This window comes from Procambarus clarkii, chromosome 27 (genome assembly GCF_040958095.1).
Source record: "Procambarus clarkii isolate CNS0578487 chromosome 27, FALCON_Pclarkii_2.0, whole genome shotgun sequence".
In the NCBI taxonomy this organism is placed as follows: Eukaryota; Metazoa; Arthropoda; class Malacostraca; order Decapoda; family Cambaridae; genus Procambarus; species Procambarus clarkii.
In genome coordinates, this window is record NC_091176.1 from 20,668,700 (window position 1) to 20,692,821 (window position 24,122).

The window sequence follows — 24,122 nt, forward strand, 5'->3', positions numbered from 1 at the left end:
CCACTTCCATAGCTTCCATTAGTTTTTGATAAACAAGCATAATTATTCCTTTATTTGCTACTGATTTTTCTTAATTACTTACTGGCAATGAAACTTTACTACATAACGTTGATGCAATAATTTTGTTACTTGAAACACGATGTACATATCCTGTATTCCCTGATACGTGTGTTCCTGAGTACCTGTCATCCCTCACTGTTCCCTGGTACAATGTGACCTGGTACCGGACCTGTGCTTCTTCATATGCTCATGTGTTCCTCTGAGACGCATACTCTGGTTTTACATACGTTACCAATGCTTCTTTATAAGAAAAGAAGATACTTATTATTTATAATACAATCTGTATATCCAGGCGGCCCGGGTTATACGCTAAGGATTGCGCTTAAACTGTATTCTACGGAATCCGGGGAGTCATGTGGGTCTGTCATGCGTGGTGTAATATGAATGTGTATGCGCGCATGCATTGTGTGCGGATGTGCGGTGCGCGTGTGCGCGATTCTATTAGCTACACACAAACAAAAAGACCTGGATCTTGTACCGCTCGCCTCCTAGCTATAGGAGACCTGATACGTTAACTCCCCCCGACGACATGATAGACTGCCGTTTATGTTCTTCAAACTGATAGCAAGTGTGATGTCCACAGCCTCTGCTCCCAGCTCGTTCTCCCTTGCTGCTCGTCATTACAACTTCTCCCATGTCCCCACGTTGTATTTATCCCAGCGTTGAGCAGAATGTTCTAGACAGTTTATTCTGAATATCTTGTATATTGAGAGCATATCTCATCTGGTTCCTCTATTTCCTAGTATTACTACACTGGGATTCCTTAAAATCTCACTTTACCTTAATGCCTTTATTTTTCTCAGTTTCTTAGTAAACCTTTAGTGATGCTGTGTATTCGAGAGCAAAGCTGACAGAAGATGTTGTATTCATGAATTTGTTTTGGAAAATAACCTGCTTAAGTTCCTTAAAGTTATTAATAGGACTTCCTACTCGGTTCCTACTTTTCTCATCAGCTGCGCATAATCTAGATATATTGACATTGTAAGAATGTTTACCTCTTCGAGACGGTCGTCCACATGGATCAAGGTCAACACAGTCCCACGTGGGTCATTATGACCTAGTCATTATGATTTTTGGTCCCGAAATTGATTTTCGTTGTGGATACAGTATCATTAAAATTCATTTAAAACTATTTTTCCAGAGTATTATCGTATCTCCATAGATAAAACCCAGTGACTTTATACACATTCAGGTGTATTGGGATAATTTTTCTCTGTGCTTCCATCGAACTGCTATGTTGAATACTGATCACAGAAAATGTTGGCCTAGTTAATACTTCCGTTCCCACGCTTTGTGAGTAGGCAAATTCTCCTATCTGCGAAGTACAGTCCAAGGAGAAAAAACAATTCACTAATAATTCCTCTCAAAAACAGATTCTGTTTCTTGTCCAGCAGGAACTCTTTTGCAAAGCTGAGCACCATCCACGTATTTACGCTCAGTTTCTGTATCACATAAGCTAGCGTTATATGAGGGACCTGTTAAAGACTTTTTGTTGACAAGGAAAATGAAGTACTCAGGTTTTTTCTCAGTAGTAGAAAGCTACCAGGTTCTTTAGACGTGATCTTACCTTTCTAAATACAATTTCTTCTCGTGGTTACAAAGTTTATCCTCTCTCGATTTTCCAAATTGCTTTTTGAAATGCTCTACTTCGAATACATAAAAAGCAACAAGTTAACAGATTACGGCTTTCTATCGGTCGTCTTCCTTGAATATCAGTGCAAATTTGGCAGCTTTCTAAAGACGCAAGAGCTCCTAAGTCTTAGTGTTAGATTGTATAATACAGTTCGTTGTTTACACAACATGCGAACAGTCTCATTAATTAATCAGTTCAGTATATAGTGAGGTTCATGAAACGTTCGTGAGGCGTTCGTGATTTTTATTGTTTGCTTAGTTTCTATCTACTTGCCTGTACTTACCTGAAAATTTGTATACAGTTTTCCTGTGTACGTTTAGAGGGTTTTGTTTCTATGTGAATTTGTATTCCTGCCTCTCTGGATATTTATTATAAAAAAAATACAAGATTGAAAATTGCATAAATAAACGCACTGCTTGATTGCTTCATAGAAAATAATACAGACATATTTCTGGAAAATAAATGCATACATATATGGCTGCAAACGAAATGTAGAAGGCATTCCATGGTGGTGGAATGTCTGTGAGAGAGGGAGGGAAGGAATGGCTGAATCATTGATTCCGTAGTGTTTGAGCAATGCTCTGTGAGTTAGTGACCTTTGGCGGCAAATATATTAACGATGGCCCCCTCCCTGTCCGGCCCATTGTTGCCGTGAGGGGGGGGGGGGGCTTGGTGGGCGGCTGCCGGAGTGTGATGTTCCTTGGGACACTCCTCTGTCCTTTTATAGCCTTATGCTCCTGCTGCTGTCCTCTCTAATTGTGCTGAACGACCTTTCCTTTTTCTTCTTTTTCGTCCCCCCCCCCTTATCTCCTTTCTAATTGTCATTTCCCGCCAATCTTTTGCCTGTTTTCCTTATTCTTTTGGCCTTCTTTTGTTTTGACACCCGGGTGTTTGATGAGGTGTTTGATGGTGTTTGATGTCTCTGGCACCCGTAGAACTGTGGTACCCGACGTCGCGAGCGAGGGTACGCTTTTATTGTCAATCATTCTTTCGTCACTGAACCCGATCTCGACGGACTAAAAGATCTTTAAGGTGGCGTTTGTGGGGCGTATACTCACGACGCACCCCTGGGGGACCCCGGCATGAACGGCAACATGTCTCTTGTTGGGTGTCCTGTCCTCTAATTGTGACTCCGTGGTGGGTTAGGGGCACCTTCATGAATGAAAGTCTTCTCTCGTTTTTATGTCAAATAATGTTCCTCTTGTACCTTCTCAGGCGCGTGAGGTGGGCGACCAAGCCCCCGAGTCGGCGGACTGTGTTGGAAGACCGGGCTCTATAGCCCCCGCTGCATTGGGCCCCGACCTTGCTTCTCCTTTGACCTTCTTGACTACTCCGCTCGGCTCCCCTGCCTCCTCTGTGGTTGGGTCGAGCCACAAGCCTCCAATGGTGACCACCTCGTCCCTTGGTTCAGCTCGGTCTCCCATTATGACTACTGCTCCTTTTAAACCCCCCTCTCTCTCTCTCTCTGGGGATTCTCAACACCGTCCACGCCACTGCCGCACTCGTACGATTCCTTCCCGTACTGACGAGTACCAGGCCTTGTTTGGTCCCGCTTCGTGGGCCAAATACTTTGATCTCCTCCCTCTGGATTCTACAGCTCCTGAAGATTTCTCCCTCCATAGGCACTTTGCTGATTCCGTAGATGCTTCTGTTACTTTCAACCCCACCCATCTCGGTACACGTTTCGTGGCTGCTCTTTCTCAGGATGCAGCCACCCGCTTGGACTCCTTATCCTGCCTGGCAAGACCTCTGTTCGGGTCTCCAAGAATGCTCTGTTGAATGCCAGTGTTGGCATTGTTCTCCTCCCACCCCATTTTGCGACCGGTGTTAGGAACCTACAGGACTCTCACGAAGATATTCGGCATATCCTTGAGACCCAGGGGCATTCTGTCCTCCAGGTAGACACGTTTACTCGTCCCCCTCGTGGTCGTCGCCGTCAGCCCCTTCGGGTTGTGAAGATTACCTTTGATGGTAGGACCCTTCCGCCCTCTGTCATTCTTGCTGGTGCCAGGTGCTCTGTCCAGGAGTACATTCCCTCTCCTCGGCTCTGTAACAAGTGCTGGAGGCTTGGGCATGGTGCCCTCCGCTGCTCTGGGACTGTCTCTCTCTCTGTCCTTTGTGTGGGGACGAGGGTCACTCTAAGTCAGAGTGCACATTTCCCCAGGCTCGCTGCCTCAACTGCGGTGAGGCCCATCCTACCTTCTCCCGTGCCTGTATACATTACAAGCTTGAGGCAGCCGTCCTCACCTTGAAGCACCGGGAACGTGCTTATGCATTAACAATACATAAGCAACAGGGCTCCATTAAGGAACATATAATCTCTTCCAGCAACCAGACCATCACCTGAGAAGTCTTATTAAACTACACAGAAATCATCGATAGATACAGCGATAGCAGGCGGCTTGACATCTGCGAGGCACTACACATTAAGAAGTCAACACCAGCAATCAACAGTCAATTAATACACAACTATATTCTACCCACCTCAAGAATCCGTACCAATATAAAAGCATCAAGAAGAAATATGGGCCAATAGGCTCTTTGCAGTTACTTCCATTTTTCCCTTTCACTTATCCAATTTATACCCATTGCACCGTGTTCTGTCTTGTGTTGAAAGTTTTGTTCACCTCATCCAAAACTGTTGTAACATATCACCTCACCCAAATGCGAGTATATAAGACAAAAGCTGTTTAAATGTTAGCATAGTAAAACTATGTTTAGTGTTTGCAGGTTATAGTTGTGTGTGTAAACTAAAGTCTTTGAAAATGTAATAAGTTATTATGGAACGCGTTCAAGTGTCGTGTCAGACTAGAATTAAAAATGAATTTTGGAGAATTGATTTTTCAATTACCATCGACAGTGAAAAGAAACATAAGAAATATTGAGAAAATTCGAGTTAGAATTATTAATCTTACTTTTTCGGTCATATTTAACAACATATGTTTACAAGAAAGACTGCTACCAAAATATACTAATATTTTATATATATATATATATATATATATATATATATATATATATATATATATATATATATATATATATATATATATATATATATATATATATATACATAATGTATAATGTGCGAAGAAGCTTAAATGGTCCTTAAGCTAATATTCAACAGAAAACTCCTCACCCTAGAAGGATTCGAACCCATGTAGCCAAGCGTCTCCATGCTCCTTAGGGTGTCCAGTACTTTCACCTCTAGGCCACAACGACTGTTAAATGAATTAGAAGTGATAAGATCGTTAACCCAATTCCCAACGGCACTCGGTGAACCTTTTTGGGCACAGATATTTCATCAAATCACCTCTTCTTAAGTTCTGTCATTCAGGTTCTGAAACTAATCAACAATTTTCTCTATAGGAAGTTTTTCAAAATACCCAGTACAAGCGAGATATTACGGCGCAGAGCCTGCGGGGGTGACATGTGTGATACAGTTAAACACGGCATGCGCGATCCGTAGAGTTGTGTGTATTGACTGGCCAACTAGGTATCATACACACCTGTCACCAAGAAAGATAATGAGAATCTTGCTCTACTCAAAGCTGTCACTCTTGAAACAATTGCCTCCTCCATCGAGAGTCTAAGATCTCACGAGCACTGTGTCTACACCGACGGCTCAGTCCAGTCTTCTACTGGACGGACTGCAGCGGCATGTAGGTTCTATAGAAATAATATTTGCACAAAGTCTGTCAGTGTCAGGCTAAACAACTGGCTGACCTCCACACAAGCAGAACTAGCAGCATTACATTTAGCAACCAGCACATTAAAAAATATTGGAGGAGGAATAATATTCTGCGATTCAAAGTCTGCTCTTCAAGCAATCGAAAACTTCTCTTGGAAGATCGACAGCAAGAACCTAATACTCCCAATTATAAATGACCTAATTGATGCACAGAGTAAAGGGTCTCGAATCTCCTTTGTATGGATACCTTCACACATAAATATAACCCATCATAATGAGACAGACATTGCAGCCAAATTAGCGTGTAACAAGTTTGAAGTTGAATTAGATCTAGGTATCCCTATCTCTGCTGTCAAAACTGTATTGGTCCAAACATTCAGATCTGATAGGAAAGAACTTACTGACTCCCAACGACCTGAAAGTACTAGTATAAAAAGCTATGATTTGTTCAGATCTGAAACCTACATCTATGGACAGCACAAAACGTCCACTAGACTGTGCGACACAGTGGTTGCAAGGATCAGGTTGGGTTACCGTTACCTGTGGCAGGTGGCTGCAGGTGACGGGTCTCCCAATCCTGAGCACTCCAGTTGCAAACTCTGTGAGCAGGAACTACGGCATGATCTCCCGCACTACATCACTGAATGCCCAATTATTAGACCTTTCAGACCAGTTGGCATGAGGTACCTGGAGCTTTGCAATTACTTTATTCACTCTCGTATTCTTGAAGATATCCTCACAGTATACCCAAAATTTGCCAGTGCAGGCTATTAAACACATGACTCTGTATGACTAACCATCCTGCGAGATGGGGACTTGTATTACCACTGCTACCTTATTCAATCTTGTGTTGTTGATATCCTCAAAATGCATCCGGAGTCTGCCAGTGCAGACCGCTAATCACATGCCTCTGTATGACTAACCATCCTGTGTGATGGGGATTTTATAGCATCACCTAGTTAGCTTTTTTGACACACTGTACTCCACTTCATATAGTCTAGGGTAGCTGCACTAATGCAGATGTACCTAATATGTTAATAAAAAAAAAAAAAAAAGCAGCGCCTTCGATCTCCACCAAATGGACTATTCATGATTCATTACGACTGCTCGCTCGCTCATGCTTCCAAGACTGAAAATATTTATATTTTGGTTATTTATAAGCCGTGTACATGTCTAATTTTAAAATGACTATTAGCTTATTTTAAATCTGTGTGGAAAATTTCTTACCGAGAATACATTGCAATTTTCAACACGCGGTGCATTTTTTTTCTAGTCTCTAGATTTAAATAAGGCATATATCCTAGAAGATCCTAACCAAGATGATTCTTGCTGCGTACATAAGTATAGGTTATGTTACCTTGGAAAATACAACTTGCCTTCTGGTGTGAATGCCTATCATTACATCCTTTTCCGTGCTTTGATCCTAACCATCATGAGGTTGTGTATAAACCCTTTTCTACTAATTCTGGTACGCTTCTCTGTCTCTTAATATATATATATATATATATATATATATATATATATATATATATATATATATATATATATATATATATATATATATATATATATAACCTGCCCTAGTAATTTTTTCTAGATATATAACGAAAAACAAAAATTCAGTTGCAAACTTATAAATAAAATAGTGAAAATATGAGGGAAAGACTGTGACACTGCATCAACAGAGAATATTTTACGTTGCTCTCTCATATCGGAGCCGAACAGATGGGAGACGCATGGACATAAAAAATTTGGCTCTATTTGGGGTTTGTGTCTCTGTGAACCTTATTCGATGCTTCATACAAATCTTCTCTTGAGTCAACATCTTGCCGAAGTATAGAGATATTTTCATTTCCGCGTTTGCTTACGGACTGTTGTCTTGTAAAACATGGTGCAGATTCTTGTGCACAAGAACGCCTCGGCAAAGGTGAAGAGCACAGCACCCGAATCTCTTTCCCAAAGCAGTCTTACTCCGAATCACAGAGTTCCACGTAACGCCACCCATAGGCAAACTCTGTTTGAAGCCTCTCATCCGACTTGTACGCCTTCGTCTTCTCATTCCGCATTCATTTCTCGATCATACAAGCACTCGCAGAATTCGAAACGTGCTTCAAATGCATTATCTCTTGCTGATTCAGAAGACCTATGCGAGAACAAAACTGTTAACAAGCAGCCACTGTGTTATATCCAAAGACTCTTCCTTCCACCAAGCACTAGAACAAACAAGGGAAAGAGGACAGGAGAAACGGCAGATACATCTACGATCTCTCTGACGCGTCAGAAACCACCTCTTCGAAGGTCAAAAAAGGCAGTTCACTTCTTTGAGATTCATGGGATTAACGGATGCCTCGACGTCGCTGCACAACGCCAAAGTTCTCAAACGAATAACAGTATAACAAATAAAAATCTTAACTTCGATTACCAAGAACCAAACTCCACCACGACAACCTCCACGACCACATACACGAGTCCGATATCCAGCGCGACGTTCGCAACAAGTGTGGCAGATCTCAGTTGTGTCTTCCCCGACGCTGCTACAGCTTCTAAAGAATCATTCTCGACAGTTTCCAGCAGTCCATTACCCTCCACGAGCTCAAGTCTCTCAGGATCATTCGGGAAAAGGTCCCAAACCCGGCCAGCACCCTTTCGACCCCTTCCCACTGATGCTTCGTGTGACCTTGTAATTAGCTACTTCCGTGAAAGCATCAACGTGGATATCATAACTATACTCCAGGACTTGTGGGCCGCTATACAAAATCTCTCCATCTCTATTTCAATGGTAAATATTTCTGATACAATTACGCCTATTTGTATTATTATTAGTTATTGTGAATCTAATTACACATTTACTGACATGTTTTATTCATCCAAGGTTATGGGATTGGCTTGAGTTTTAAGTGAGCCATAAAGCTTACCACTTACAGGCTCTGCCATTTGGCTTGAATCTTAAACATTATATATATATATATATATATATATATATATATATATATATAGATATATATATATATATATATATATATATATATATATATATATATATATATATATATATATAGATATATATATATATATATATATATATATATATATATATATATATATATATATATATATATATATATATATATATATATATATATATATGTCGTACCTAGTAGCCAGAACGCACTTCTCTGCCTACTATGCAAGGCCCGATTTGCCTATTATATATATATATATATATATATATATATATATATATATATATATATATATATATATATATATATATATATATATATATATATATATATATATACATATATAATATATAATCGTGCACCTAAATTATGTCTTCTAAATGAATAGAAGTCATGATGCTATGGCTTCTCTATTAATTTTATCATTATATACATTATTATTAATATTTTTGAGCACATCCACAGGAGCAGCGTGAGTATTCGAACCTATGCGCTGGGTATTCCCAGACGCACGCTCTAGACGACTCCGCCACGACATGATCAAAAGGATTGCAACTTGGGGTTTTTGCAGAACCTACGATGATTCCCAAGGCTTCCACTGAATCCGAACCATCAGCGTCTAGAGCGTGCGTTTTCTACCACTAAACGACCGTGGCTTGTGAAAAGTCATACAACAGGATTTCTACTGAAATCAAAGGAAATCTTTAGGTCCCTATTGAAGCCAGTCCTAGCGTTTTTCTATGACCCAGAAGCACTCTTGTGGGTCAGAAAGCTGGTTGTATGACTTTCAACAAGTCCCGTTGGTCTAGTGGTAGAGTGCGCGACTGTCAAGGCCGCGGTCATAGGTTCGCACCCACCAATAGTCCCAGTGAATTTTCTCATTGTATTGTATTTTATTAAAACGACACAGCGCCCGGTGGGCTAGTATTCGAATAGTGCTACTTCCTGTGAGCTCTTATGCAAATAGAAAATCGTTTGCACATGCACAAAGTAATCCTATTAACGTGATGTATGAGAAAATCAGTAGGCGCCACGACGAGTATTTGACCCTATGCTCTGGGTACTCCCATGTAAATTCATTTTTTTCTTGCACATCGTACCATGACCTTGTATGTAAATAGAGCTGCGCTCCATTTCCAGGTATGCAAGTAGAGGAGTGGTGTGCTCAGTTAAGAACATGTCCCTCTTTGATCGAGGCCAGTATCATAAGTTATTAAGGCATTAACACAAATATTTGGAATATTTGTGTTGGGTCAGTATCAATATTTTTTAATTATTGCAATGCAATGCATTCTGCTTCTGAATTAGTGTGTCTTATTCAACTGAACTCATAATGCAGAAAACTTTGCATCTGTTGAGCACATTTCAACACAGCTAACTCATTTAGTACGAGAATGATCTTAAGCAATATGAAGTTCCAGCTCCTGTACTCTGCCTTTTGAGATGGTTGTGTTGAGTCAGTAGCCACGTTTAAAGCTTTTCGGGAGATTTTTTGTTTTTGTTTTTACTTTTTATGCTAGGAAGCACACCTAAAATGCTTTATCCCACGTTCGGTAAATATTGTATATATAACTGAAAACGCTTACCCAGTTAACGAGAGATTTGTTGATAGGCGATGTTGGGGGTCCAGCTTCCAGTATTCTGCTTTTAGTGAAAATTGTGTTTGTTCATAATAGAAAACTATGTCAACAGAGGATCTGAAGGAACCCAAGGGGCAGCTTGAGGCCTTTATAACCTACGATTTTCGGGTTCTGGTGAGAATGTAAGGCTGTTACTGTTATGGAGACTAAGTGTAGCAAGTATGAATGATATCGTGCTTGTAATAAAGATTTGCACTAATGGTGACTGTAAACATGTACAACAACAGATTTGGATACTGCAGTGTCATTTGCCTTTTCTTTTTATTCATAAGGTAATGAGATAGAGAGAAGCTACATATGAAGTATGCTTTGTATAATTCCCAGAGAACGGCCGCATCTCTCAGTAATGTCTAGTATTGATGTGAAGTTCTGAGTCAGGACACACCAAGACACGTTTCATTAAATGCCTGACTGTGCTGAATTTTGAATTTCCTCTTTAAATTAGACCGTTGACAGGCATACCAAAATATTGATGACTGCTCAAACAGAAATACAAAAACTTCGTCTCATAATGTGTTAGATCCCAGAGAGCGTGTTAAAGACCAAATACACAGAATAATCTTTTAAACCAATGATTTTGATTATGAGATAAGGGTGAATTTGCCTTCACCCAATCAGAAGCCAAAGCCACCGAGCTAGAACCACGGAACTAGAGAGAGTGAGTTCCAAATTCTTCGACTCAAAACTACATAACAGCTGCCCTAGAGCCAGAGATAAGACGGTATATCACAGAACCCAAGAGCTAAGGTGATATATCTTGATCAATATAATTTGAGCGGAGAAATATGCCGGAAGAGCAAGAGCTATATTGACATAAACTAAGGGGGTGAGTCACATTCCTGGAGAGACACAGCTATACCCTCACAGTATATATATATATATATATATATATATATATATATATATATATATATATATATATATATATATATATATATATATATATATATATATATATATATAATATGCGTGTGTGTGTAATAGAGAGATATTAAAAGCTTTATTCCCCAAGCTAGAGGAAAGTGGACCAAGGAGCTATGGTAACAGAACTATAACCTGAGAACAGAACCACAGAGGGCCAGTGAACGACTGGGAGTGAGCGGCGTGTTTAGTGACTGGTGGAACTCGGCACTCTGATCAATACACCCGCCGACCCTGGCTCTACTGGCACTACTCTCCCTGGCTCTACTGTCACTACTCTCCCTGCCTCTACTGGCACTACTCTCCCTGGCTCTACTGGCACTACTCTCCCCGGCTCTACTGGCACTACTCTCCCTGGCTCTACTGGCACTACTCTCCCTGGCTCTACTGGCACTACTCTCCCTGGCTCTACTGGCACTACTCTCCCTGGCTCTACTGGCACTACTCTCCCTGGCTCTACTGGCATTACTGGCACTACTCTCCCTGGCTCTACTGGCACTATTCTCCTTGTCTCTACTGACACTATCTCTGGCTCTCCTGGCACTATACTCTCTGCCTCTACTAGCACTACTCTGGCACTACTCTTCTTGCCTCTATAGCCATTCCCTCACTAACGCTACACTCCCTGACATCACTCTGTGACACCACTATATGATGACAGCACTCTGACACCACACCCCGTGACACCACACTAAATGAGTTCTACCTACATGACACCGACGTGACCCCCCCCCCCCTCCCATCAAAGCAACATATATATCAGAGAAAATATAGCAGTAACTCTAAAACTACGTGATTCGTATTTACTAACATGAAGATTACAAAACACGCGGCACTAATTAGGTCCATTTTATGACTGGAATCCTCATGGAGGCAAATGTCGTAATTTTAGGCATTTACTGACTGCGCTGATTTTCCTGAATATTTTTCCGAAAATATAAATTGTGTAATGTACATTAAGTTAAACACGATATTCATTTTGTAAATTATAAACTAACTCTAAATGCCTCAGCTGACTAAAATAGGGCAAGTGTTATTCAGTAACACCTAATATAAAAAATTCGACGGATTTTGAAAAAAATAATTTAGTAATCATGCCTATATAACAATGTTGTGACATAAAAACTATTCCAGCAATCATATAGGAATAACAAAAAATTGCCTAATACAACATGGTAATGCTTTTTTATTTAACCAATATCTGATGACTTTGTTGAAATGCATTATATAGTGTTTGTATTTAATATTTGTATTTACTATTTGTGTCTGCAGGAACGAGCTATTAGCTCTTGGACCCCGCCTTTCTAACCAATCTATTTTTCTTCTATTATATCTATTACATACATTTATCTCTAGCAAACACATACACACACACACACACACTGGATAGTCACAGGATACAGAATAGGAGATGAAGTCCTTCACGAACCGGACAAAGAGAAAGATCTGGGAGTTGATATCACGCCAAACCTGTCTCCCGAAGCCCACATCAAAAGAATAACATCAGCGGCTGGGTAACATCAGAACTGCTTTCAGAAACCTGTGTAAGGAATCGATCACAACCTTGTATACCACATATGTAAGGCCCATCCTAGAGTATGCAGCCCCAGCATGGAGCCTGTATCTAGTCAAGCACAAACGAAGCTCGAAAAAGTTCAAAGGTATGCCACTAGGCTAGTCCCAGAACTAAGAGGCACGAGTTATGAGGACAGACTACGTGAACTGCACCTCACGTCGCTGGAAGACAGAAGAGCTAGGTCACCACATACAAAATTCTCGGGGGAATTGACAGGGTGGACAAGGATGGATTAATTAACATGGGTGGCACACAGGGGACACAGGAGGAAGCTGAGTACCCAAATGAGCCACAGGGACATTAGAAAGAACTTTTTCAGTGCCAGAGTAGTTAGTAAATGGAATGCTCTAGGAAGTGATGTGGTGGAGGCTGACTCCATTCACAGTTTCAAATGTAGATATGACAGAACCCAATAGGCTCAGGAATCTGTACATCAGTTGATTGACGGTTTAGAGGCGAGACCAAAGAGCCAGAGCTCAACCCCAGCAAGCACAATTAGGTGAGTACAGTTAGGTAAGTACACACATTCCCAGGAAGCAGCCCGTAGCATCTGTCTAATTCCCAAGTAACTATTTACTGCTAGGTGAACAGGAGCATCAAGTTGAATAAAGCTCTGTAGGTTTGTTTCCTCCTCCGCCGGGAATTGAACTCGGATCCGGGCTATTTGAACTATGATCCCCAACCGCTATCCACTCGGCTGCGAGGTCCAGTGTGTTTGTGTATGTGTATGAGTGCGTGCTTGTGTGCGTGCGTGGACACGTAAGAGTGTGTTTTTCGTTTGATGTCACCACTGTCACCACACCCAAAAAAGTTGTGTTATATTACCTTACCAAAAACGAATATAAGCATGAAACAGAGTATGTAAAATTGTCTTTGAAAATGTAAGAAGTCTCTTGCGAAACGCTTCTGGGCGTCAGACCATAAATAAAATGTGAAAATGAACTTTGGAGAGTTATTTTTTCAATTACTCTCGACAATGAAGAAGGGTAAGATTAATGATTCTAACACGAATCTTCTCAATATTTCTTACGTTTTTCTTCATTGTCGAGGGTTATTGAAAAATTAAGCTCTCCAAAGTTCCTTTTCACATATTATTTATGGTCATGACGCCCAGAAGCGTTTAGCAAGAGACTTCTTACATTTTCAAAAACAACTTTACATACTCTGTTTATATTATATTATTATACTATTATATTCGTTTTTTGGTGAGGTGATATAACACAAAGTTTTTGGGTGAGGTGACAAAACACGAATCCATGGGTAAATATATTTTTACAAACTCAGAACACGAATCAATGGGCTCAACTTTTCAGGCACATTTTGGTAGGAGAGTTTAGAGGTATAGCACTGGACAAGTCCCAGATATGAGAGGTATGAGTTATGAGAAAACATTATTTTCTCCTTCTGAAGATGTATTATTAAATACGTAGGTACTTAATGAAATTACTGTTTCAATTCTTCCTTCGTGGTCTAACACGAAGGACGTAAATAATATATGTATATATATATATATATATATATATATATATATATATATATATATATATATATATATATATATATATATCGTATATATATATATATATATATATATATATATATATATATATATATATATATATCATATATATATATATATATATCATATATATATATATATATATATCATAAATATATATGTGTGCGTGTGTATCTCTGAAGAGTCAGTATTCACTGTATTTACTGTTGATGAATAATTGTTTTCGAAGGCAAGTTTAACATATATTCAGGAAGCCTACATATTTTTTATTTAGTTTCTCTGTGAATTCTTTTAACTTTTCCTTCTGTTTTTTGAATAACTGCTACACTTCCTAAACCTAGAAACAAATAAAGGAATAAAAAACACAGAAATACAACTAAGATCTGTGTTCCAAGTCAGACGATTTTTGTGACAAATTTCTGCAGATCTTGTCCATGGTTCGCCCCATGTTAGGTCACCTCCATATGACGTCACAGCTTGTCTCCGTCCCCCGTCCTGGTGATGACGTCATGGCTGTCGCACACCGCTTCTCACCTTATAATTTATGTTCCTCGAGAAATGCAGCCAGTCGATAATCAGAGGTTGTGGAGGGTTCTTGTTCCCTGTTACTCTCCTGCTTGTCGATGTCTCAATCCTGGTTCTTTGTTCGTTTCATATTTATTTTTACATTTATGCTAGTCCTTTGGTTTATATATATATATATATATATATATATATATATATATATATATATATATATATATATATATATATATATATATATATATATATATATATATATATATATATATATATATGTTTCATTGAATATGACCGCATATTCTGTATTTATTATTTTCTGGTTTAGGGCTTCTATCCCTCTAACTATTTTCTTAGCATCAGGGCTTAATTGAAATAGGAGTTCTCCAAAACTCATTTTCGTACTTTAAGGCGAAGAAAAGAAGTGATTTACTATAGAGTGTATTACACTTATTTATATAATTTGCACGACGTTTCGAACCTCCATGGTTCATTCTCAAGTGAACAGATCTTACAATACTAGTTGATTTTATACCCGCACTGGGTCAGGTGATAATACAATGAAGGTGAAAACATGGGGGATACATAAGGGATAAAAATGTGAGGTGAAACATAGAGGCTGCAGAAGGCTTATTGGCCCATACGAGGCATCTCCTATCTAAACAAAGATTAATCCAGTGTAATTGGCCTGTTATGTTGGACATTGTCTTCTGTGTTGGCATCGATATGTCTTGTCTTGTCCTTACTAAGGACAAGTAAGGACAAGACAAGAACATATCGATGCCAACACAGAAGACAATGTCCAACATAACAGGCCAATTACAATGGATTAATCTTGTTTAGATAGGAGATGCCTCGTATGGGCCAATAAGCCTTCTGCAGCCTCTATGTTTCACCTCACATTTTTATCCCTTATGTATCCCCCCCATGTTTTCACCTTCATTGTATTATCACCTGACCCAGTGCGGGTATAAAATCAACTAGTATTGTAAGATCTGTTCACTTGAGAATGAACCATGGAGGTTCGAAACGTCGTGCAAATTATATAAATAAGTGTAATACACTCTATAGTAAATCACTTCTTTTTCTTCGCCTTAAAAGTACGAAAATGAGTTTTGGAGAACTCCTATTTCAATTAAGCCCTGATGCTAAGAAAATAGTTAGAGGGATAGAAGCCCTAAACCAGAAAATAATAAATACAGAATATGCGGTCATATTCAATGAAACATGTTTAAAAGAAAACCTGCTGCCAGTATACACCAATATATATATATATATATATATATATATAAAAGTTTGTGAGGGTACCACCTCTGGTGCCAATGTAGGGACCCATAGCCATGGAGAAGAAAATCAAAAGTATTCAGAGGAGACCTTGTGGTTTCTCACTGAACACTTAATATTATCTTCTCCTACCACCCCCTTTCTTTTGTATGTACACATAATATATTTCCTTTATTTGAACTTTGTTACAAAAAAGGAATTACATATGGGTTACAAAGATGGTTATCATAGGTTGTCGAGTTCCTCCAGCTCCTCAGATGGCGGGCAGGAACCCTGGATGCAGTGCGCATTTCCCCTCTGTATCGCCACACTGAGGCGCTGGAAAAGAAAGCTTGCAGCTCTTGGGTCCCTGTTGTTTCAATGAGCCTAGAACCCCAGTTCCTTCAAAAAACTGGTAGCACTTTTACCCAGGCGCCGAGTGTCTCAGAAGCAATGGGGACAAAATCTCCGTGGAAGTGCAAAAGTGCAAAAGCAGTCTCCGTGGTGTAGTGGTAAGACACTCGCCTGGCGTTCCGCGAGCGCCATGTCATGGGTTCGTATCCTGGCCGGGGAGGATTTACTGGGCGCAATTCCTTAACTGTAGCCTCTGTTTAACGCAACAGTAAAATGTGTACTTGGATGAAAAAACGATTCTTCGCGGCAGGGGATCGTATTCCAGGGACCATAGGATTAAGGACTTGCCCGAAACGCTACGCGTACTAGTGGCTGTACAAGAATGTAACAACTCTTGTATATATCTCAAAAAAAAAAAAAAAAAAAAAAAAAAAATTGTAGTGGTGATCCAGTTCTCTATACTTACGGATTTGGCTGCTTCCCTGTGGGTGGCAGCGCCACCTGGTTGTGCAACACTGAGGTTAATGTAGGTGTTAGCCAGGGTTGATACGCACGTGTAGTCCCATACCAACTGCTTGCCATTCTTCCAGGGGTTCACTGTAATACCATCCGGGCGACCAATAAGAGCATCAGAGTTACGGGGCGTTAGGTAACGGGCTCTCTTTCAGCTGGGCATCCAGCTGTGGTGAGGCTCCTCTTGATGATGTCGTTAACTTCACTGTGCCTCGAGTGCCATCCCCCTGTGCTTTGGCAGAGTTGGCCATGGTGGCCGTACCTGTCAGCCACCACCTCGCCCCAAATACACCTATATCTGGTGTGGATTGGGGCAGCAATGCGGAGGGCCACAGCAATTCGGAGGGCGTGTGGTGTGAGACGCGTGCCAGTTGCCGACATTGGGGTTGCTAACAGGAAATCCCTATATATATATATAATAAATATACCTAAGGGGTTCTACCTCTGGTGCAAGTGTAGGGACCCATAGCCTCGGAGAAGAAAATAAAGTATACTCAGGGAAGGACCTTGTGGATCCTCACTGAACACTTTGATATTTTCCTCTTCTACCACCCCTATTCTTTTGTGTATATATATGTATAGCTATATTTTAAAATTTAATTGCACAAAAAGCATTACAACATTGGTTACATGCAGGGTTCAAGACTACTTGTCACAGGCGGTAGAGCTCCTCCAGCTCCTCAGATGGCGGGTAGGAACAATGGATGCAGTGAACATTTCCTCTTTGGGCTGCCACACTAAGACGCCGAAAGAGAAAATTGACGGCTCTAGTTGTTTTTAATTAGCTTGGACCCCAGCTCCTTCAAAATACTAGGAGCACTTTTATTCCAGGCACCAAGTGTCTCTGAGGCAATGGGGACAAAATTGTAGTGGTAATCAAGGTCTCTGTATTTACGTGACTTGGCTGCTTCCCGGTGATTGCAGCACCTCCTGCCTGTGCAGCACTGAAGTTAACATAGGGTTGGCTAAAGTTGAAACGCAAGTATAGTCCCACACCAACTGTCTACCCATTCTTTCAGGGGTTCACTGTGATCCCATCTGGGCGACCAATAGGCTCATCAGAGTTTCGGGGAATTAGGTAACGGAGCTCTCTCTCTGCTGGACAACCGGCTGTAATAAGGCCTTCTCTTAATAATGTCGTTAACTTCGCCGTGTCTTGCATGCCATCCTCCTGTCCTTTGGCAGAGAAGGCCATGCCGTCCATACCTGTTGGCCTCTGCCTCGCCGCAAATACACCTGTATCGGTATGGATAGTATTACATATTATTGTAAGTCGATGGATTGCCCCTTCTGGACAACCCATCCTAAAGCCGTTAGAGTGCTTACACTTTGGTTAGGAGATCACCTTTTACGCTTTCTGCTCTTGGAGAGGGGTTCATTGTCACGTGCACACACCCATTTCGAGCCGCTGTGACTCCCCAATCTCTCCTTATTTGGTATGGCCTCCTCAATCCCCCTTTCTTCGAATTATAATTTTGTACCACCCTATCCACAGCCGTGGTTTTCTCTCTCTCTCTCTCTCTCTCTCTCCTCTCTCTCTCTCTCTCCTCTCTCTCTCTCTCTCTCTCCTCTCTCTCTCTCTCTCTCTCTTTTCCTGCTTTCTGGGAAGTCTCACTAGGACAAGAGCAAACACCTGATGATTATCAACTTCTAATATTACAAAAAATACATACAACACACATACAAGATACAATAATAACTCCAATACTCTGTACCTATTATGATCAGATTGCCATCCAATCTCATTAGGGCTCTGTTCAGCTGTTTATATGAAGTGTGCCTAACTCCTGTCTCACCACTTATGCTACCAACCTCATTCCGTGGGTTAAATCTGGCGATGCAAATAGGCACTATCAGCCCTAGAACATATATAAATATACCAAGGAAATCCAGTCTATGGCTGTAATACTATACACATTTGTCTAAACATTCCTCGATACCAAAAATAGTCAGTCACTCACATCCCACTGCTTCATGTACGCCAATGACCCACAAACACTCCATCAACTCCCTAAAGGTAAACAATAAGAACCTCCTCTCTACTCCTGGAAGCTCACTACCGTGATCGTCTTCAGGCTCTTCCACAATTATCTTCCAGGATCCTCTACAGTTCTTCCAGGCTGTTGCACCATGAAGTTTTCCTTGGACTCCAATGGTACTCCACCACTGATTCCACAGAAGCATGTGAGGGCTCACTTCACTGCTTCTCTTCACACAGTTTGAGGTCCAGTTCCTCACTATGGGGCTTAGGCTTACAGGTTCCGGAAGATGAGAGGAAATTTCAACACTGTGGAGAAATGTCCGACAAACCACTGGAACATTATCTAACACAGTGCACAGTTAAAAACCCATTAAGATTTCAACATAGATTCAACAGAGCAGAAGTTTTTAAACACATATGGCAAAATCTTACTGAAGCGACCATACGAGTAATAAATACTCATACTCCGCTCAAGTAAAACAGAAACAAGCAACACTTAGTGGGCCAGCCAGAGGCTTAGGGCCCGCGCAGGAATATCCCTGAAAAAAAAATTATGGGGCTTGTTCTTCCACAGGATACAACATCCACTCCTACAACCTTAAAGTTCCACTCATCAGTTCCTTATTTCAGCTCACTGCCTTACTAAAATTTGCCTAACATATCAATAAACACTTGCTACGGCCGCTAGGCACACGACCAACTACAGGCAATCACCGTTAACTGGTTAAAATGTGCTTACCACAGAAATTGTTTCCAGCGAGGTCGTTCACTCGCTGACGCTTTACCAGGGCGCTCACACAGCTGCCCACGAAAATGTTTCAGGACGGCTTCACAACTCTTCCTGCCGTACAGGACTTCAGCCCACACGTTTCCAAATTGATTCCACAGCTGAAACGTCAGCACACTTCCTTCCTCTAGAAGGTATATCAACCAGGGGGTTCTTCTCTAACAGGAGCTTAATGGAGCGCGACTTTCCCCTCATGATTTCTGGTGCTCAAGTGAGGTCAGTGTCCTCAATAGTGAGCCTCAAACCCCCAGCAAATTCTCCACATCTCATGACCAGTCATTTATTTATATTCTTATTCACTGCCCATACTTGCAAACTATTTGTCAAATTATATCGAGTGTTTACTATATAAATATCCAGGTCTATCTCTCCTTAACCTCTTAGTTAGGTCAGGCCTGGCAGAATAACTCTCAAGGGGAGACTCGTTTCTCCTGCAGCCTGAGATCATAAAAAAATAGGAACAGCAAGTCGGAGAGCCACAGCAATTCGGAGGGCCTGCGGTATGAGACAAGTGCCGGTTGCTGACATTGGCGTTGCTAATAGGAAGTCACCTGCATGGGGAGCAGCTACAGCTCTATGTCGGGCAGTGTCATGTGGTGTTGTCGTAGATTCTAGGAATGTCGCAGGTTCTTCTTCGACAATGGAGCAATCCCCGCTGCATTGCTTATGGGCTTCAGAAAGTGGTGGTTGGGGTGCTGGTCCTGCGGGATAGACCCATCCGGTGGTGTAGTTTGTAAAGCTGGGATCATGTACCCCTGAGTATTGAAATATTTTCTCGGGTGGGATTTCCTTCACCCGGTTGTCAGATGCCACTGAAAAAGAAATTAACTCTCCCAAATGCATTCTTATTGCTGTTCTAACGCCTGAACACGTTTCGTAATGCTTATTAAATTTTCAAAGACAATGTTGTTGGTGTTAAAAACCTGTTAATTAAGTATTTTCTTGAAAGTCTTTGAAAATGTAATAAGCATTACGAAACGCGTTCAGGACTCAGACCAGAAATAAAGAATGAATTTTGAAGAGTTACTTTATCAATTACCCTCGACAGTGAAGAAGAATGTAAGAAATATTGAAAGATTCGTGCTAGAATTATTAATCTTACCCTTTTGGTCATATTTAACACACACACACACAAAACACACACACACACACACACACACACACACACACACACACACACACACACACACACACACACACACACACACACATATGTATATATATATATATATATATATATATATATATATATATATATATATATATATATATATATATATATATATATATATATACATATATATATATATATATATATATATATATATATATATATATATATATATATATATACATATATATATATATATATATATATATATATATATACATATATATATATATATATATATATATATATATATATATATATATATATATATATATATGTCGTACCTAGTAGCCAGAACGCACTTCTCAGCCTACTATGCAAGGCCCGATTTGCCTAATAAGCCAAGTTTTCATGAACTAATGTTTTTTCGACTACCTAACCTACCTAACCTAACCTAACCTAACTTTTTCCGATACCTAACCTAACCTAACCTATAAAGATAGGTTAGGTTAGGTTAGGTAGGGTTGGTTAGGTTCGGTCATATATCTACGTAAATTTTCACTCCAATAAAAAAAAATTGACCTCATTCATAATGAAATGGGTAGCTTATATCATTTCATAAGAAAAAAAATAGAGAAATATATTAATTCAGGAAAACTTTGCTTATTAGGCAAATCGGGCCTTGCATAGTAGGCTGAGAAGTGCGTTCTGGCTACTAGGTACGATATATATATATATATATATATATATATATATATATATATATATATATATATATATATATATATATATATATGTATATATATATATATATATATATATATATATATATATATATATATATATATATATATATATATATATATATATATATATATATATATATTTGTTTCTTTGCCTGAAGATTCTCCACGCACAATTTGCTAACATCGTCATTTTGCAAACGTCTGGATATACGTACATATGTCCATTTATAGTAGTATATCCAGTCAATACGTACACAATATACACAATATAAATAACAAATTCATACAACCTGCTCAGTATATTCTTGAAAGAAAGCGTGTCGACCCCCCCCTCCACCCATCATGTTGAATAAGTGAACGTTCCACCGCAGTGAATATAAGGAAATGTTCCAATTCAGTGAATTTAAATAAATGTTTCACTGCGATGAATCTAAAGAAACGTTCCACTGCGGTGAGCTCTGAGAAAACGTCCAGGCTCAATATACCGTTTTTTTTTAAATGTTTTGTCTGCTGATGTAATTGCAGCCGCTTAATGCTAGTAACAGTTGGTACGTTATTGGTAAAATTTTAAGCAGTTGGAGTAAGAGAGAAAATTATAGAAACAACAGCAAGTGTATTGACATAAGAAGTAGTAAGATTGTTCATTTAATCTTTCCTGTGTAACCTCTGAGCAAGATTTCCAATTCTGTTCTACGATCTAACTGTAATTATGCCGAGAATATGAACCAAATTAGATAGAGAATAGTGAGAGAGCCTTCCAGTGCTCTGTCTGGATTTCATTGATCCTGGTCAAGAAAAATTTCCTTATTAGACATTATAGACTTCGCTGTAAGGTCGTCTTATATGTAATACCTTTGTATTTCAAATTATTTTTATTTGTTTGTTATTCTCTATTATTTTGTTTTTATTTAGGCCTCCACTCACGTCCTTTCTGTCTCTGTTTTTCTGTCAGTCTGCTTGTCCTTCAGTATGCATTGTGTCTCTGTTTCTGTCTGTCTCTCTCTCGCTCTCATAGTCACCTACCAGTTCTCACGACATCATAAATAACGTATCTCTCACACTTCCCATTCTCTCACAGATCTCCCTCTAGCTCAATCATTCTTTCAGTTCTCTCTCTCCCTTATCCCACCTTTCATCGTATTCTTATTTCCTCATTACTTTTTTCTCTCTCTAACATACCCTTCAGAATTGTCGCCGTATCCACCCGGGTATGTGTTTTCTCATCTCCTTTCTCCTCACAGTTGCGCCCTTAACTCACCCGACTCTGATCTCTCCCTTAGGTTAGTGAGGAGTGCAGGACTCTGAAACACACCCTCACCCAGGTGGAAACCGACTGGTCCTCGGCCAAGGTGCAAGTTGGAAGTCTACAGAACAAATTCGGCAACCTGGAGTCTGTACTTCGGGTGAGTTTCTCCTTGGCTACTTGGCCTCTTCAAGGCCTTCTCTCGTTACTCCCTGTTTCTCCGCCACCCTATTCTTATCCTACCTCTCCCCTTTCGTGTTCCTTCCTTCCCTAATCTCTCCTGGCCATCCTCCCTATTTCCTCTCCTCACTTCTTGTTCCCCCACCATTCCAAGGCTATCTATTTCCCTCTATACCCATTTTCCTTATTTCCTTCACTGTCGTCTTTCCATAGAGTCATCTCTCTTCAGCTGCCTAGCCCCCTTCGCACCCCATCCTCCTATTGCACCTCATTACTCATCGCTCTATACCTCCCTGATCTCATTTGACTTTAAATCACCTCTCACTTCATATTATCTTTTAATTTACTGTTATTTTCTTACATACCCTCACTTTGCTCATCCCTCATTGTTTATTTCTCTTCATATGTTTCTTAACTCTGCTAACCAGGAAATGTCAACATGTTACTAGTGATGTAAGATCACTGCTACAATTATCAATGTGCTCAAATCTTACATTAAATTTTATTCTTCTATCACGTTTCTTTATCACGTCACTGTTATTATTCCCCATCTTCATCTCTCATACCTCCACACTACCACGTCCCCCTTCCCCTGCGTCTCCCCCCTCATACACCCCCACTACCACGTCCCCCTTACCCTGTGTCACCCCCTCATACACCCCACGTCCCACAACTACCACGTCCCTTCCCTACCCTATACATCCCCCTCTCAAACCACAATCACGTAAATACTTCCTCATCTATCCTCCTTAATCTCCGCGACTCCCTTCTCACAACCTTCTCCCATTCGTGCCTGTCTGTTTCCTTGTCTCGTGCCCTCTCTGGCCACCTCCATCCCTCCCTCCTTCACTCCACTTGCCACTCCTCACTAGCCCCTCACTCACCTCTCACCCCTCATCGATATCAACCCTTAGTTTCTCTCTTACTTTCTCTCATAATCTCCCCCTCCCTCCCTTCCTGTCTTCGTCCTCCTCATTACAACCATTGTTTCCCCTTCTCCGCCTCTTGTACCTGTCACTCCCCGTCTACTCCCCTGTACCTGTCACTCTCCGTCTACTCCCCCTGTACCTGTCACTCCCAGTCTACTCCCATGTACCTGTCACTCCCCGTCTACTCCCCTTGTACTTGTCACTTCCCGTCTACCCCCCCCCCTGTACCTGTCACTCCCCCGTCTACTCCCCCTGTACCTGTCACTTCCCGTCTACCCCCCTGTACCTGTCACTTCCCGTCTACTCCCATGTACCTGTCACTCCCCGTCTACTCCAATGCACCTGTCACTCCCCGTCTACTCCCCCTGTACCTGTCACTCCCCCGTCTACCCCCCCCCCCTGTACCTGTCACTTCCCGTCTACTCCCATGCACCTGTCACTCCCCGTCTACTCCCCTTGTACTTGTCACTTCCCGTCTACTCCCATGCACCTG

General features: G+C 40.6%; 1 protein-coding gene across 15 annotated transcripts in view; it reads left to right on the plus strand.

Annotated features, from left to right (window-relative positions):
- Window positions 1-24,122, plus strand: part of LOC123762528 (peripheral-type benzodiazepine receptor-associated protein 1) — a 289,954-nt gene that overhangs the window by 182,688 nt on the left and 83,144 nt on the right. For all 15 annotated transcript variants that reach the window (XM_069332422.1, XM_069332412.1, XM_069332416.1 and 12 more), the window contains one exon: window positions 22,558-22,680. In XM_069332422.1, the coding sequence (XP_069188523.1) occupies window positions 22,558-22,680 (123 nt within the window). The remainder of the gene's footprint in view (window positions 1-22,557; window positions 22,681-24,122) is intronic.